The following is a 16,384-nucleotide window of genomic DNA, read 5'->3' as shown; positions in this document are numbered from 1 at the left end:
TACAAATGAGCAGGTTTTATGTTTACAACTATTGCTCAATGTTAATGTTATTTTTACTCCAAAATTCACTTTATTGTTTTAAGTACAGTGTTTGGGGTTTGACATTTTCATAAAAGGAAAAAATATAAACTCTTAAACATTTCAACACTGAAATAGTGTACAGCATGTAAAGTCACATTATCCTTAAATTTTATTATATCATCCACCCAGGCATAAATTACATTCATACAGTATATTCTCAGTGAGCTATTGGCCATACCCGGATCAAGTTGAGTTTTTCAAATTTCCTGGAGTTTAGCAATTATTGTAGTTTCTGAGGTTTACTGTTCTTTAAATCTGTACAACTCATCATTCATATTTTTAAAAAAAAGCTAAATAGTCACAGTTCAAATTAATCTGTTAAAGCAAATGTTTGACTTCTCAGTAGATGAAATTTAGATACAGCAAAACTACACTTTAATGTGTCCTGTGGAGTTTTCTTGTAACCAAAGTTTATTGTTTACATTGTATTACTCACCAAACTGTGTATTTTGTGTCCTTGAGGCCTAGCAAATGTGTTAAATTTTCAGACAATTTTTTTGAAAATTTAAAAACCTGGATTGGTTACATCCATGTTTGCTAGCTAGCAGTCTTCTTCTTCTCTGTCTTTGCTGGTGCATTGCTGCTGTTTCTTGGCATGTCACTGTCACCTATACATCAGTAGTGTGAAGCCAATGGCAGAAGTGTGTATCCCCCCACCAAAATTCTCATGCAAATATGTGCGTCCTCATGCATGTGCTTGTAAAAATATTTCTCCATAACAGTACTAGCGGTCAGAAACTCCACAGCATACCTAAAATACAATGACATTATACAGTTAAGTAATATAATCAATAAATGCACTCATTGTTTTGTGGTGTATTTAGTTACACCACTGCCTTTGGTTGGACTACCCCTGCTACCCCCTCTCCTAGAAAACTCTCACATTCTTCGGACATATCCATGATGTCGATGTCCTGCTCACAGTGTTTCACAGAAGAAATAATCAAAGGATCAGTGTTTTTCTCATCTTGTTTTGCATGTGGACTGAAATATGGGAAGAGCACGTCATTGAACGAACACTCAATAAATGTATAGATGTGAGATTGAGCCGTCACATCATAGAAGGACACAAGCCCTTCCTCGTAGTCCACGAACACTCCCACCTTCTCAGGTTTCTCTTTCAGGGAAAGACGAATTGGTGGTGCTGTCATGGCTGCGTACTTTTCATCTTCATAATGTACAGTGACCCAGTAACCGTTGTCTGGGTTCAGCGAGAGTTTTCCTTTGCGGTTTGCATCGCATCTTGCCACACCCAGGTCCCACCCCGTCTTGTTGCCGACCTCCACCTGCCAGTATGACTTCCCAGAGGTCAACCTGTTGATCCCCAGGATGCTTGCAAACAGATTAAACCTCTCCGGAGCATCGTCTACTTCCTGACCCTCTCCTCCATCTTTCACTTCCTTCCCATCATCAGAAAGAACAAGGCGTTGGTGCGCGGTGGCTGGATCCAGCTTTACATCCACTGTTAATTACAAGATGAAAATAATGAACCACAAAAGTCTATTTTTTGAAAGATATTGTTAGGAAGAAACAGATTATATCACGCACCTGTAAACTTTAGAACTCTCTGAAGTTCTGTGAAGCGAAGAAAGAGTTTTAGATCAATTAAGTCAACATTTTAGCCTTTAAAATATACCACTATAATTTCACTCTCACCAGTGGAGGTCAGCTTCTCCAGTTCCTGTTGAATTTCTTCCAACATGGTAGTTATGGTTTTTCTCATGGTGCCAAAAGATAGCAATGTGTCAAGCTCTATCTCTGTCCAGTCTTTGAAGTTGTCCGGGTCTTGAAGAGATGGGTAACTCTGAGACAGGGGAAAAAGAGAAAGAAAGAGGTGATTAACCAACAAGCGGGCAAACTGACTGACTACAGGCAACATTGATTGAGAGGTAATTGGATCATAATCACACATTCTCTTCATCTGTTAAACATATATCAGCCGAAAAGTGGTCCAATCTTGAAAAGTTTGAAGTTTCCTCTCACCTGCAGGAAAAAGATGTGATCCTCAAGCATAGATATATCGTCTAGCTCAGAGATGGTCTTCTCCAGTCTGTCGATCTCTGCTTCCAGCTCATCTATGAGGTTTTTTGCCTCTTTCTCCACAACCTGCCTCCTGTCCTTTAGTGGCTGAAGAGCTGTTGCCTGGGCAACCTCCACAATGGCAATCACAGCTGCGAACACATTCTCAATATCCCACCACTCATTATCAATCTGGTCCTGAAAATGGGAGAAAAGCAAGCATTGTCCATTTGACAATTGACTTTCTTTTGATCTGTCTCAAATTGCACTCAGGCACCTGTGGTGTGATTTTAACAACACTTGCAAAAAGGCTACATATACCACAACATATGGCAGTTTGATTAAAGGTAAAAAAAAATCTGTTAGAAGAAACATTTGCCTCAAGTTTCTACCTATTTCTACAAAAACTTATTTGTATTGTCAACAACACTAATCACAATTTGGCTAAATCTGCAGAGTAATTCTGGGACAACATTTCCATTACTGCTACACCACTGGTCTGAGACTTTAATGGGAAAGTCCATTTTTATAACAGTTTGTCTCCCTTGCAGCTTACCTTGCAGCTCTTTAGAGATGTATTAATCTCATCCAAACGTGTTTTCCTCTTCTTAATTTTCTGTTGTAACTCTGTCTTGGTGTTTTCAAGCTTAGCCTGTAGTAAACAAAAAAGCAATATCCCAACTTCAAACATTCTTCTTTTCATTCTACTTGCTGTGATATAACATGATGTAAATCGACAACTTCATACACAACAATCTCATTTGTGTGCCTTTTTTTGGTGTGTTTGCAATTCTATCAATTTATCCAACATGCCACAATGGATTCAAGTAAACATACGTTACTGTCAAGACTAGAATCAAAAGATTATAGGGCCTTTCATATGTTAATTCACCTTCTTCTTGTTCCATTCATCTTCAGTAGAAACAATCTCCTCCTGACCTTCTTCCATACAACATACACAAATGCATTTCTCCTTCTTCCTGCTGTACAGCTCCAAGGGGCGTCCATGCTGCAGACAGGCCCTCTCATCCAAGTTCTCCACAGGTTCCACCAACTTGTGGCCCTTCAACCTTTTAGTTGAAGAATGATTCTCCAGATGGGGCGAACAATACGAGGCAAGACACACAAGGCAGGACTTCTTAGCCTTCAGCTTTCGCTCTGTGCAAATGTCACAGGCCACTTCACCAGGCTCCCCTGTGTACTCATCATCATCTTTCTCCTGGGTCTTTTTCACCTGTTCAACAATGTTTCTCAAGATGATGTTCACATCTGGGGTTTTGCTCTGATGCTGCTTGCATAGGGGGCACATTGTGTCATTGACCCTAAAGTTGCGGTCCAGACATTTTTTACAAAAGGAGTGGCCACAAGCTGTAGTGACAGGATCCGTAAATGGATCTATGCAGATGGAGCAAATTAGATGGTTCTCCAGTGAGCAGGTCTTACTGGGTGATGCTTGAGTGGAGGCCATATCTGCTTGAAGGGAGTATCATGAGGTTACTTAACTAGAAATGTAATATGTCTCAGATTAACATGTACTGGCATTTCAAAAACGTTAACTGCAGATATTTTGATGAATAACAACTGAATAACTGATTACTTAAAGCAAAGAGACTATGTAACTTTGGTCGAACAGCGTTCACTGTTGCCAAAGGTGACAATTACAGGATAATGGTAAAACATAGTGTAACAATATTACAAGTAGACAAGAGTAATAGAGTCAGTGAACTGACTGTTAACAACTGTTAATGTTTGCTAACATTAGCTATGAGCTACTGGTCACACCAGACCAAGTAAGGTTGTAGCAGCAAAAGCGAGAGAGTGTAAAAAAGACAACTGAGCAAGGCAGTGATTATTGCTTAATTCAGTTAAGAGGAAGAGTGAGAATGTGTTATTTCCTCTTTCAAAAGTTACATAGTCTTGCTTTGAATTGTCAGTTGTTAATTGATCAAATTGTTGAAGTTTAATATACTTGTGCTTTATATGTGCGTAAGTACTTGCTTTCTAATTTGCAAAGTCAGCAAGCTGACAATTAAACAGATTTAACATACGGGGTTATCAACCTACTCTGATGGGCAACATGTACACTGATTACTTATACGTTGCAACTTTTTAATGTTTGCTTCTAGTATTGTGTTCTGTTATCTGCTGACCCATAAAGAAAATGAAATATTATAGTTACAGAGGTCTGAAAATATGGTCATTTAATTGCACTAATTCAATGATTTTTTTTCACCAGATGTGAGTTTTGGATTTCAGAACTGCTTTTCCACCCATGATTGTGTTCTACAAGTGAGAAAAAACTTCAACTACAATATAAAGTAAAGAGTCACTATGTCTCTCCAGTTTGAAAATTTTAAGCAAAGACCAGTGAGCTAATATCAGCACCCCTGTGTCCACGTGCAGGTTAACCCCTAATGCATCTTCAGGAGACACCACTGTTGTATGTCTGTTGTAACTAGTTACTCGCCTCTATTATGAAAAGCGACTGCATGAACAGCAGGGCTCAGGACACAGGTTTGCTTGTACAGGTAATAAAAATTATAGATTACTTTATGTCTCATTACTTATTTAGGTTTTTACTGGAAAGATTTCAAAAGTCATGATGACAAAATCTTTTCTTTTCCTTTCTGCACAACAAGGATACTGCAGCTATTACCAGTGACACACCTTCTGGATAATTCAGCCTTGTGTGTGTGTGTGTGTGTGTGTGCGCTAAATCCCAATAGCAGAAAATTACGAAAGTGTTGAGACTTAAGGGACAAACAAACCCAGTCTAAATCACCACAAGTGATCACACTGGAGTTCAATTTAGCATATTTTAAAGTTAAGTGCTGCACACTATAAAGTAACAGAAGAGGCACTACTGGTATTAACCAGCAGTCAACTGAGGTAAAAAGGGTTAAAGTAATAACATCAGTTTCTCTTTAAAAGAAACATATTTAAAGAGTGTAATATGATGAAAAAATACTATGTGGAGTATAATATTACCTTTCAGCGATTGAAATGCTCCTTATCTCGCAGGCTTCTGTGTCTGTGCCTCTCTTTACTCCCAGCTAGTGTGTGTGTGTGCCCTTGCTTTTGGACTTCCTCCCTCTCTTAAGTTTCATTTCTTTTCAAAACCTCTGGCAGTCACTTCCTTTACTGAAAGAGGCATGTAGGCATACAAATGAGCAACCAAATCATCTGTTTGTCTGCTGCAGGGTGTGTTGCATGTTGAGCAAGTTCACACAGATCAAATATTGGACTTGCCAAAAGATTTTACTGGGATACTCACTGAGGTTTTATGTTTACAACTATTGCTCAATGTTAATGTTATTTTTACTCCAAAATTCACTTTATTGTTTTAAGTACAGTGTTTGGGGTTTGACATTTTCATAAAAGGAAAAATTATAAACTCTTAAACATTTAAACACTGAAATACTGTACAGCATGTAAACTCACATTATCGATTTACAAGGGGGTTATATATTAAACTATTTTTTTTATGTATTTCTTGGTTCCAAGAAGTGACATCCATGGAATCTTTGCTTGGTTGCCTGGCAACTGCTCCCAGTCAAGAAATGGTTCAATACATAACCTCCCCATAAAATGGTGAATTGTCCTTTTTACACTTCTGTTTTTGCATGGATGAAATAAATTAAGTATAACGTGTTACGGTAGTTTTTGCTTTAGAGGTGCTACTGGGTAGATTTGGTTACTGTTTCCATTCTTTACGCTAAAATGTGGCTGTAGCCAATTATTTGACCATTTTAAAGAAGTAAAAAAAAAACTTTGTTCCAGTGCTCATGAAGGTGAATGTTCAAGATGACGCAGTGGGTAGAAATCTCTGTCAAGAGAAAGACAAGAGAGAGGCTGCTTTAAAGGATCAGTGATTGTTGTGCTGTGTTTAATGTTATAAATATTGCTTGTTAAAAGAAAATAAGTGATTTCATTGAATGATTAGTGATCTGTTGACTTTCGAACATGACGCAGACCTGTAGGAAGTGGAGGTTGTCTTCAGTCTGGGAGAGCTGCTCCAGTTCAGTGTTTCTCCTCTGCAGCTCAGAGATTTCTTCTTCCAGTTGTCTGATGAGCTCTTTATTTTGTGCCCAGGCCTCTTTTGGGTTTTCTCCACTGAGGTCTACAGAGAGCTTGATTTTCTCAACTTTACTCAGTCTCTCTTGAATGACTTGCTGAAGTTTCATCCGTTCCCGTTTTAGTTGAACCTGTGGGGGAAACATTACGTCAGAAGAACTGCTGTGGCAAGTGACAAGCTATTGACACAGTGTACTTTACATAAAGAGAAACCAATGCTCATTGTAATCCCGATCACACCCCAATAACTGATGTCAGTTTGGTCTCATGACAACTGCAAAACAGACCTGTTTTTATGTCATGGAGATTTTGAGACCTTCAACCCCCATGCATTGAAGTAATTTCTTGTGTATTTCCTCTTCAAAGATGCTATGTATTTGTTTTGTAATCGGGATGATTGGCAAATTAACTGTGGTATTTTTGGATATATGTGATGACATGCCAGTGGTTTTTGCTCTTGTTTCTCATAATTAAAAACAGATGTTCTCTAAAAGATGTAGCTTTTACTTCCCTCTCCATATCCTTTCATTTTCTCTTTCATTTTACTGAAGTGGTCAAACACAATACGCCATTACAAGAAATTGCTGGAAACCTTAGCTTAGCTTTCAGGATTTTGAGCACTCTCATAAACATGAAAGCATAAACATACATGGAAGCAGATTTTTTGTGTACAAATCAGAGTAGAGGCTTCCAGTATTCTGTATTGTTTGATTTGTTTCTTATCATCCTATCATATGTTAAAGGCAGCTTATGCTTGAGTGATTTAAAGAGAGACAATGTAACTTTTGCTGAACAGCAATGACAAAATGCTAGAGTTGATAGTGTTACACAAAAATAACTGAACTCTTTAATGTTTCTTGGTGTGGTGCTTTTTTTTTTACCTTCTTCTTTGTAGCTTCCCTACTGATAGAAATAATGTGATGGCCCCTGTGTTCTGTCTGGGCACACATGGCACAAATGCACGTTTGATCACTCCTACAGAACCTGTTTATCTGCTTTCCATGCAGTCTACACACAGAGTCCTCCAGGTTCTTCACCACACTGATCAGAAGATGGCGTCCAAGATCCTCATTCCGGTAATGTGGCTCCAGATGAGTGGCACAGTATGAGGCCAGGCACTCCAGGCAGGACTTGACTGCTCTATACTTTGCTGGGCAGAAATCACAGGGAACCTCTCCAGCTTTTAAAGGCACAGTTGCTTCCTCAGTCGGAGCACCAGCATGTAGTGTTTGGTCTGTTTTGAACTGTGGCCTGGTGGGGAAAAAGACCTTGCAGATGGGGCACTGCCAGACTCCATGGATCCTCCAGTATTCACCTATACAGCCCAGGCAGAAGCAGTGTCCACAGGGGAGGGAAGCTGGGCTGGTGAACTCATCCAGACAGATGCAACACTTAGGAGGCTCTGACATTAGGTCAAAACTGCACATAGCCTGTGGTCTGATTTGGTGTGGTATCAGCATGCACAGATGATGGTGTCTTCCATTGGTTGTTGAATACAGTATATCTGTACAGAAAACAAAGATTTAAAGCGTATTAGCACACATATGAATTCCAGTACTTCTTTTTCAATTTGGCTTTGATGGCAGGAACCCAATCCAACTGAACAAGGGTGAGTACAAACATTTTTGTCTCAGTCTTTGTATAGCTTGATAGGATCAAAAGATCAAAAACTGTTTTATTTAACTGTGTAATTACAAGTAATTTGAAGTGCTTAACTGTTAGTGAAGGCTTAAATAACGTGGAGCCCAACAGGGACTGGTATGTGGGTACCTGGACTCTGTTTTGTTACACTACAATACAGGAGTCCAGGGGGGATTGGTGATGTATGGAAAACTGAGTCCATAAAGGACTGGTAAACTCATGGTCAGTGGAAAACCACAGTTGACCACAGTTAACCTGAAAATTCTCCAATTGCTTTGAAAACATTGTTTGTGATGTTTTTGATGCTGCCCTAATTGCTTAAATTTTCAAGTGCCAATGGAAGTGTGTTAAGCATTGATGACTGTAAATGGTTAAACAGTAAATCAGACCTATATTTACGAGCGGATGAGTGTTTTGTTTACAGGTTCTCACATCAGCCGCAGGCGTCAACATTACCGGAACACCACCCCTTCTAACTTTGTGCTCCTTTTTAGCTTACATACAGTGCCAACAAACTGCTTCACTTTCTTTATTCAGAAGACATCACATTGCATGAATGCTTCTGGCCAAGAAATAGTCCGGCACATAACCAACGTCTTGTTCTTACTTTTCGGTTTCTGTACGGATTAAACAAACAAGAAATAACGTGAGATTCAGAGGTGTTGGCAGGCCGATTTTGTTACCATCTGACAGAGTTCAGGCTGGCTGTTCTCCCTTTGTTTCCAGTTTTTGTGCTAAGCTAAGCTAACTAGCTGCTGGCGGTAGTTTCATATTTACCATACAGACAAGAGTGTGGTATCAATTTTCTCAACTCTTGGTAAGAAAGCAAATAAGTGTATTTCCAAATGTGTGCCAAGAACACAATTTATGCGCATTTTCATTTTCAAAAAACATGAGTGGAAATGCTGGAATTGAAAATGTTTGTATTATTGCAAAAAAGGTTTTACGTTCAGCTGAGCTTGAAAAAGAAAAAAAGAAACACATATTAACTCACATTGTATTTTGCAGATTTTCAAGAAATTCAGATCAGATGTGTGGTACATTGGATGGAAATTCGACTACTGTCAGCATTTTGCATCTCATTTCTCTTATTTTGTCTTCTACCCTCATGACCCACCGGAACACCACCCCTTCTAACTTTGTGCTCCTTTTTAGCTTACATACAGTGCTAACAAACTGCTTCACTTTCTTTATTCAGAAGACATCACATTGCATGAAAGCTTCTATATCTATATATTATATATATATATATATATATATATATATATATATATATATATATATATATATATATATATATATATACTGTATGTGGCAATGAACAAGCTTCTTATGGTATGTGATCTGCTGAGTCAGCTGAGCAGTGTGTTGGATGTAGGTAACACCATATTTGGTCCACAGTCAAGAGAAGTTTGACGACCTCTAGTCTTAACAGTTTTGTCATATACACAAGTAACAGTTGATTATACTGCTTATACCGATCAAAATCAGTTGGTAAGTATTTTTTTTTTTGGAAGAGAATGTGTGTGTGTGTGTGTGTGTGTGTGTGTGTGTGTGTGTGTGTGTGTGTGTGTGTGACATCACAAAGGAGTTCTAAAATCTATTCTAGAATCCATGACTCATCAGCAGCACATAGTTCCCCACATTCAGGATCAAAGCACACATCAGAAACTGCTGAAGACAGTACGCATCCTAGAAAATGGAAGAATCACAAAAAAGTGCCGTATCTCAAGAAGATACACCAGAGGATTGCCTAAAGAAGCAAATCAACTCTGAGGTCACCATGGACCGATCTCAAACATCCCCGGAGTCTGCTGATCCTTCTGCCTCTGGCTGTGATTCGACAACCGAGGCAGAAAGTGAGACCCAGCTCCGGTGGTTTGTGACCCTGCTGACGACGAGAGTGTTGATTAAGTGTCACGCTCTCCAGAACCGCAGCCAGGAGGAGTGGGTCTCCCACATCAGACACCTGGTAAACCAGACGATGGAGGGACTCACTGTCACTGAAGGCTTCTGCCCGGAGGTGAAGAACACCAAGAAAGTCTGCAAGGCTGTGGTGAAGGACCTGCAGAAGAAGTTCTGCGGGAGGCGCCTGCTGGAGTCTGTAATAGTATTACAGGATCCAGTTGTGGACGCAGCCATCGTCCAGTCTTTGCAGGCTCAAATCAAAGAATTTCCTGCTCGCCTCGCAAAGAAAGCTGCCTCCCGCAGTTCCTGGAAGGATGTGCTCCAGATCGTTGCTTTGCACGTATGTTTAATAGCTGCATTTGTTCTAATTGCTCTCATTATATAAAGCAGCACACCAGCAGCCGCAGGTGGAGGAGGTTTGCAGCATTGCAGTAATGTCTGCTATCAGTAGAATATAGGGCCGCACAGTGGCTCAGTGGTTAACACTGTGGCCCCACAGAATCAAGGTCAGGGTCACACCGGCCCCGACTCTTGTTGCTGTGTGGAGTTTCTCCCTGTGTAGGCGTGGGTTTACTCCGGGTGCTCCGGTTTCCTCCCACACTCTCAGTTTGGACAATAAAAATGTTTAACTGTATTTCTGATGTCTGAGGAACTTCTTAAATTAGAGTCATAAGACAGACAATGTGGCCCCTCTTTGAACAGAAATGGTGGTCTGAGATTCAATCTGCCCAACGTGTACCACAGTGTTTGAACACCTTGGTCACGCCAATCACATGCTAATCAGGTACTTAACAGTGATGAGGTAGGTGCAGCCAGAAAACAATAGGCCTGATTGGAAACAAATAGTTCAGTTTCAGGTGAAACTAGGCAGGGTAAACAACAGACACTCAGGAAGATTCCTCCCTGAGGGCAGGGCTTAAGCAACACTGATTAGCTTAAATTTCTGAGTTCTCGAACCATTTTCACAATTGAGAATGACTTCCGGATGGGAGCCGAAACATCTTGAATTTGAAAACATTGTCCAGATGACTACGACTGAAACCTCTTCTACAATACATACGATAAAGTTTTTACAAAAATATATTTCTGGTTGTGGATTTATGTTTTGACAGTTATGTCAGTCTTAATATCCTGAGTGGCTAAAAGTGAAACTGTCTCATAACGTAAATGAACTATAAACACTGTAATAAAATTCTACTTTAATGATCAGCACACAGTCACTTCCATTTGACAAAAATCTACTGCAATAATCCAAACTTTACTTCTAAATACTGAAGACTAAAATTGAAACAGAAAACTCACATACCTTTCTTGTGCTACTACCAGCTTGTCTTTCCTGAGGCTCTGACAGTGTTGTGGTATGCTCTTATCGGTTGGTTCCTCCTCTACATAGGTATAGACACACCTATCACTGAAAGAAGTGGGTGGCTCTGTTGGACTTTGTTGGTCATTTCCTGGATGCTCATAATCCCACACACACCTGATAAAAACAGGCGATGAAGTTTCCTCATAACAATTCAGCTGCAGCTCCAAAAAGCAAGCAACAAAACCACAAAATATGTATATTTTTCTAATAATGCAAACACACATGTTAATACCTTATTCTACTTTTATTCTAATGAAGACAGAATGAAGAATGACATTAAAATGAAAGAAAAATAACTTGCCGTGTCATGACAGCATTGTAAAATCATTTGTGATATACTTTGGTTAATTATACCTTCACCTGATAAGGAATCCTTTGCATCAAATATAATGAATGAGGCAGTAGTAAGAGAGACACTTGACATCTAAAGAGTTTTCCTTTTTAGCCTTTTCAAAACAAAAAACCCAAAACTTAAAGTGGAAGGAAGTGGAAGGGAGTGTTTTTCTGTTCTCAAGTAAGCTTCAATCATCAACCGACTAACAAGCTTGCTGTCTGCAGTAGTAAGCAGGCGTTACCTCCAAGGCTGAGGAGCACATTATTAACTAACTATGTTAGTTTGCAGGGTTGCAGGTTCAAGAGTAACACTCCACTATGTAACATTAGAGGTGGAAATCACAAATCACTTTGCTGATTCGAATCACTTCGTTCAGTTCAGTTCAAAGATTCGTAGTCACTATTTTCATTTGTTTCATTCACTCAATGCGTTCGCATCCCCATTAAAATGCAGTTCAGTACATACAACAGTAAGTGAACACATATTCAGCGCTGATTCTGTCTTCAATATTTTAAAGTTACAAAATGTAGTCAATCTAAACTCACCTTACTCTTACTAGATTTAACATTAGCCATAATTAATTTTCAAGCCGCTATCATAACATCAATATGCATCTAAATCCACCTCTAATTTCCAAAACCTTTTATGTATGTTCTATGAGATTACCCAACAATGCATCTTTTAGGATATGTGGTGGGTTTTGAAGGGTTTAATCTTAGAGGACTTTATTGGAGTTGCAAGGTCTGACCTTACAACAACTTTATACTGTTCAAACGTAGAAAAGGTTTCAGTCGTAGTCATCTGGACACTGTTTTCAGAATCAAGACGTTTCTCAGAGCATATCAATACGGTGGACCCCAACATCAAGTTCACGCGTGAGGATGCAAAAGAGAACCGCTTGGCCTTTCTTGATTGTTCTACTCTCAGAGGAGAGGACGGAAAGCTCCAGATAGAAGTGTACAGGAAACCAACACATACGGATCAATACCTGCTCTTTGACTCACACCATCCACTACAGCACAAGCTGGGTGTAATCCGGACATTACAACACAGAGCCAAAGAAGTGCCCACAGGCTCAGAGGGTAAGAAGAAAGAGGAAAGGCATGTCCAGAATGCACTCTGAGCCTGTGGTTATCCTACTTGGGCTATCAACAAAGTTAAAAGAGCCAAAAAACAGGACAAAAGGGAAACGGAACCAAGAAGGAACGGTGTCTCCATTCCTTATGTATCTGGACTGTCTGAAAAACTACAAAGGATCTTTAGACAGCACGATGTTCCTGTCTTCTTTAAACCAGGCAACATTTTAAGACAGAAACTCGTTCACCCTAAGGACAAGTTACCCACACAAAAACAGAGCAATGTTGTCTACTCCATTCAGTGCAGTGAGGAAAACTGCAAAGAACGGTACATAGGCGAAACCAAACAGCCACTTCACAAAAGACTTTATCAGCACAGACGACACGCTAACTCAGGATTACAGAGCGCCGTGCATTTGCATTTAAAAGCTACAAACCACACATTTGAAGACAGCGAGGTGAAGATTCTTAGTAGAGAGAAGAGTTGGTTTGAACGGGGCATCAAGGAAGCCATTTTTGTGAAAAAAGAGAACCCCTCTTTGAACAGAAATGGTGGTCTGAGATTTAATCTGCCCAAAGTCTATCAGAGTGTATTATCACCTTGGTCACGCCTATCACATGCTAATCAGGCACTTAACAGTGATGAAGTAGATGCAGCCAGAGAACAATAGGCCTGATTACTGATCACTGGGCCATCTTGAAACTATTAGGTCAGTTTCAGGTGAAACTAGCTATTAACAGATACTCAGGCAGATTCCCTCCTGAGGGCAGGGCTTATGTAACTCAGATTAGCTTAAATTTCCAGTTCCCGTCCAATTTTTTCACAATTGAGAATGACTTCCGGATGGGAGCCAAAACGTCTTGATTCTGAAAACAGTGTCCAGATGACTACTACTGAAACCTTTTCTACGTTAGAACACTCCTGGACGAATGAGGGACTACACCGTCTTTATACAGTTCAGTTATTCTTTAGCTTGTTGGAGGGAATGAATGAGAGACAAGAGAGATGCTTGATCTTGCATAGAGGTAATGACCAGAGGCTCCGATTTCTTGTATCTGCTGTACAGATAGAAGTACGGAAACAGTTGCTCTGTGAAAGACTCTCCTGTGAAAGAGTGAATGTGCAACTTCCTATCCACATCATAGAAAGAGACTCTGCCTTCCTTGTAGTCAGCATACACTCCTACATTTCTTGGCCTGGGACACAGGTGAAGGACCTTGTTGGGTATACAATGAACTTGGTAATCAAAACCCCTCTTTCCTATGGCGAAGAAGCCATTTTCTTTTTTTAGAGTGATCTTCCCTGTTCTGGTTACTGTTTCCATGGCAACACCGACATCCCAGTCGGTTCTCAGGCCCACTTGGACTTCCCAGTAGTGACGCCCAGAGGTGAAGCCCTTCGTCCCTAAGATCATGGGACAGTCAAACCTCAGTAAGTCATCAGACGATGATGAGGGGCTTGCAATTTTGGAGTACTTCAAACGTTTCCCAAATTCAGACACCACAAGGCGGCAACCAGCAGTGGTGGGGTCAAAGGTGACTGACTCTGAGGAAATTATGTTCAGTTAAAGCTCTCACCTTTAGTAATAATAAGTGAATTTAATAAGCAGGAAAAGTAAATGAAATGTATTTATGATCTCACCTTTGTATTGTCTCATCCTGGTCAGTTCTGCAAGAAGTGAAAACACAACACCACAGTTATGGGGAACTCATTAAATAGAGACATCTTCACTGATGAAGCAAATGCAGCAGATATTTACCCGATTCTGTCAGAGTTTTCAGTTCTAATTGAAAAGTGTGCACAAGATGAGACATGGCTCTCCTCACCGTCTGCACACACAGGTCTGAGTAAACCCTGATCTTGGACCAGTTCTTGGTGCTTGATATGGTGCTCAGGGCCTGCAACGTCTGAAATGATTCACAAACACATGATCATGAGTGGCATGGGGCTATATTAATTCTTTTTTAAGTCAACCATCTGCTGCCAAGCAGACATTTCCCTGTAGTCACGTGTCTTGACACACTGTCTCACTGTCTTCTCGAATGAATACTTCGACATTTTGGGAAATAAGTTTACTCGCTTTCTTGACAAGAGTTAAGTCACTGCACCTGGCCAAGAAATAGTCCGGCACATACATTGGATGGAAATTCGACTATTGTCAGCATTTTGCATCTCATTTCTCTTATTTTGTCTTCTACCCTCATGACCCACAAACTGATTGGGACCCCCGTCATTTAGTACATCAAATTTATAATAATATAATTAATACTGTGTGTGTTGCCTTGTTCTGTCCTGTGTCTGTATCTCTTTTCCTTACATCTCATCTTAAAAGATGCAAAAGGAGGGAAACAAAGGGACAAATAATTAGAGTGTTGACTGACCTGCAGAAAGTGAAGGTGGTCGTCACTTTGTGAAAGCTCCTCCAGCTTAGAGTGCTTCTTCTGCAGTTGGGTGATTTCCTCCTGCAGCTCTTCAATCATCGATTTGTCTTTGTCTTGTGATTTTCTGAGCTTCTCCTCGATATTCATTTTTAGTTTAGTTTGCGCCACTTGCACATGATTCATCAGAGTATTGAAGAGCTCATCACTGTCATCAATCTCTTTATTAGCTTTTTCCTAATAAAAAATCAAATCATGGCATTAGCACAGATTTATAAGTGTAAGTGTAAAATAGTACATGTGCAAAACTTTTCCCCGTACTCACTCTGCTCATTTCAGAAGAGTCTGTAAATTCCTTTATCTTTTCCATTCTGTCCTCAATCATAATTTTGATCTGTGCTTTCTTGGACTCAATATTTTCCTAAAATACAGAATTTCAAGACCAAAAAATGATTTACGGTCCAGTTTACTCTAGGAGGCATTTAACAAAATAAACTATCTTACTTTCTGTTGAGCCCCTTCTTCTTCAACAGGCACCGTCTCGTGGTATTTGTGGTCTGTCTCACTGCACAGCAGACAGATGCACACCTGTTCATCCCTGCAGAAAAGCTCCAGGATCCTCTCATGCTTCTCACACATCCTCTCCTCCAGGTTCTCCACCGGGTCAATCAGCTTGTGTCTCATCAGGGAGGGAACTCTTTGGTGAGGCTCCAGGTGAGCTTCACAGTACGACGTCATACACACTAAGCAGGACATCAGGGCCTTTAACTTTATTTCTGTGCACACATCGCACGTCACCTGCCACGGTGCATCAGAGTTTTCAGGTGTCTCAACTTTCCTCTTCTTTATTTGGACCGAAATCTCCTCGATGACCACGTTTGTGGAGATCTCAGGCCTCACGTGGAATCTTTTATTACACATTGGGCAGTGGCATAAATCACTTCTGTCCCAGTGCTCACTGAGGCAGGTCTTGCAGAAGTTGTGACCACAAGGTGTTGTAACTGGGTCACTGAAGATGTTCAGACAGATCGAACACTAGAAATGATCGTCCGACAATGAAGCAAGGACACTGAAAGATGACATTATGGAATCTCTGTGGGAGAAAATGTGATTTATATGCTTAATATAAGCCTGTTAATTCAGGCTTTTTACATCATGTGTAACATGACATAACACCATGTTTTTGCCCTATACTGAATATAGACACAGAAACTAGGAAAAAAACCCCCAAAACATTAGATACGTCTTTGGAATCAAGTCTATTTTAGACTGTTTACAATGCGAATCCTGACCCGCCCGATGAGTCATGTTCATGTGAATCAGCTTGCACATCTTAATCCTGCATAACATTCTTACAGTTCTGTATTTTTAATTAAATTAAATGTAGAATTAGCTGGAAGAGTGGCTCACCTGACTCTTTGAAGGTTTTCTGTAAACTCCAGAAGCCTAAACTGTCTCTCACTTGCAAAGACTATATACACAATAATTATACAAACAATTCAATTC

The 16,384-nt window shown here is 40.0% G+C and overlaps 2 protein-coding genes across 4 annotated transcripts; both read right to left on the bottom strand.

The window, feature by feature from the left end:
* Window positions 1–47: 47 nt before the first annotated feature.
* On the bottom strand, window positions 48–6,216 carry LOC122869737 (E3 ubiquitin-protein ligase TRIM39-like). Of its 3 annotated transcripts, XM_044182997.1 has the most exons (8): window positions 6,075–6,216; window positions 5,089–5,926; window positions 2,993–3,570; window positions 2,657–2,752; window positions 2,065–2,298; window positions 1,738–1,885; window positions 1,630–1,656; window positions 48–1,543 (listed from the first exon to the last, which is right to left on the bottom strand). In XM_044182997.1, the coding sequence occupies exons 3-8, from the start codon at window positions 3,566–3,568 to the stop codon at window positions 906–908; spliced, it is 1,719 nt and encodes a 572-aa protein (XP_044038932.1). In that variant the 5' UTR covers window positions 3,569–3,570; window positions 5,089–5,926; window positions 6,075–6,216; the 3' UTR covers window positions 48–905. The 3 variants fall into 3 exon arrangements, with proteins under 3 accessions (XP_044038932.1, XP_044038936.1, XP_044038933.1); XM_044183001.1 differs by lacking the exon at window positions 5,089–5,926 and having other exon boundaries at window positions 6,075–6,213; XM_044182998.1 differs by lacking the exons at window positions 5,089–5,926; window positions 6,075–6,216 and having other exon boundaries at window positions 2,993–5,075.
* Window positions 6,217–13,368: 7,152 nt separating this feature from the next.
* LOC122869739 (E3 ubiquitin-protein ligase TRIM17-like) lies at window positions 13,369–15,961 on the bottom strand. The gene is given in 6 exon segments (XM_044183005.1): window positions 13,369–14,045; window positions 14,142–14,168; window positions 14,260–14,407; window positions 14,882–15,115; window positions 15,204–15,299; window positions 15,383–15,961. Coding segments are annotated over 6 exon segments (1,668 nt in total). The 3' UTR covers window positions 13,369–13,461.
* Window positions 15,962–16,384: the final 423 nt, after the last annotated feature.

Source organism: Siniperca chuatsi, linkage group LG22 (assembly GCF_020085105.1).
Source record: "Siniperca chuatsi isolate FFG_IHB_CAS linkage group LG22, ASM2008510v1, whole genome shotgun sequence".
In the NCBI taxonomy this organism is placed as follows: Eukaryota; Metazoa; Chordata; class Actinopteri; order Centrarchiformes; family Sinipercidae; genus Siniperca; species Siniperca chuatsi.
Note: the sequence above shows the minus strand (reverse complement) of the source record. Positions and strands in the feature narration are given on the sequence as shown.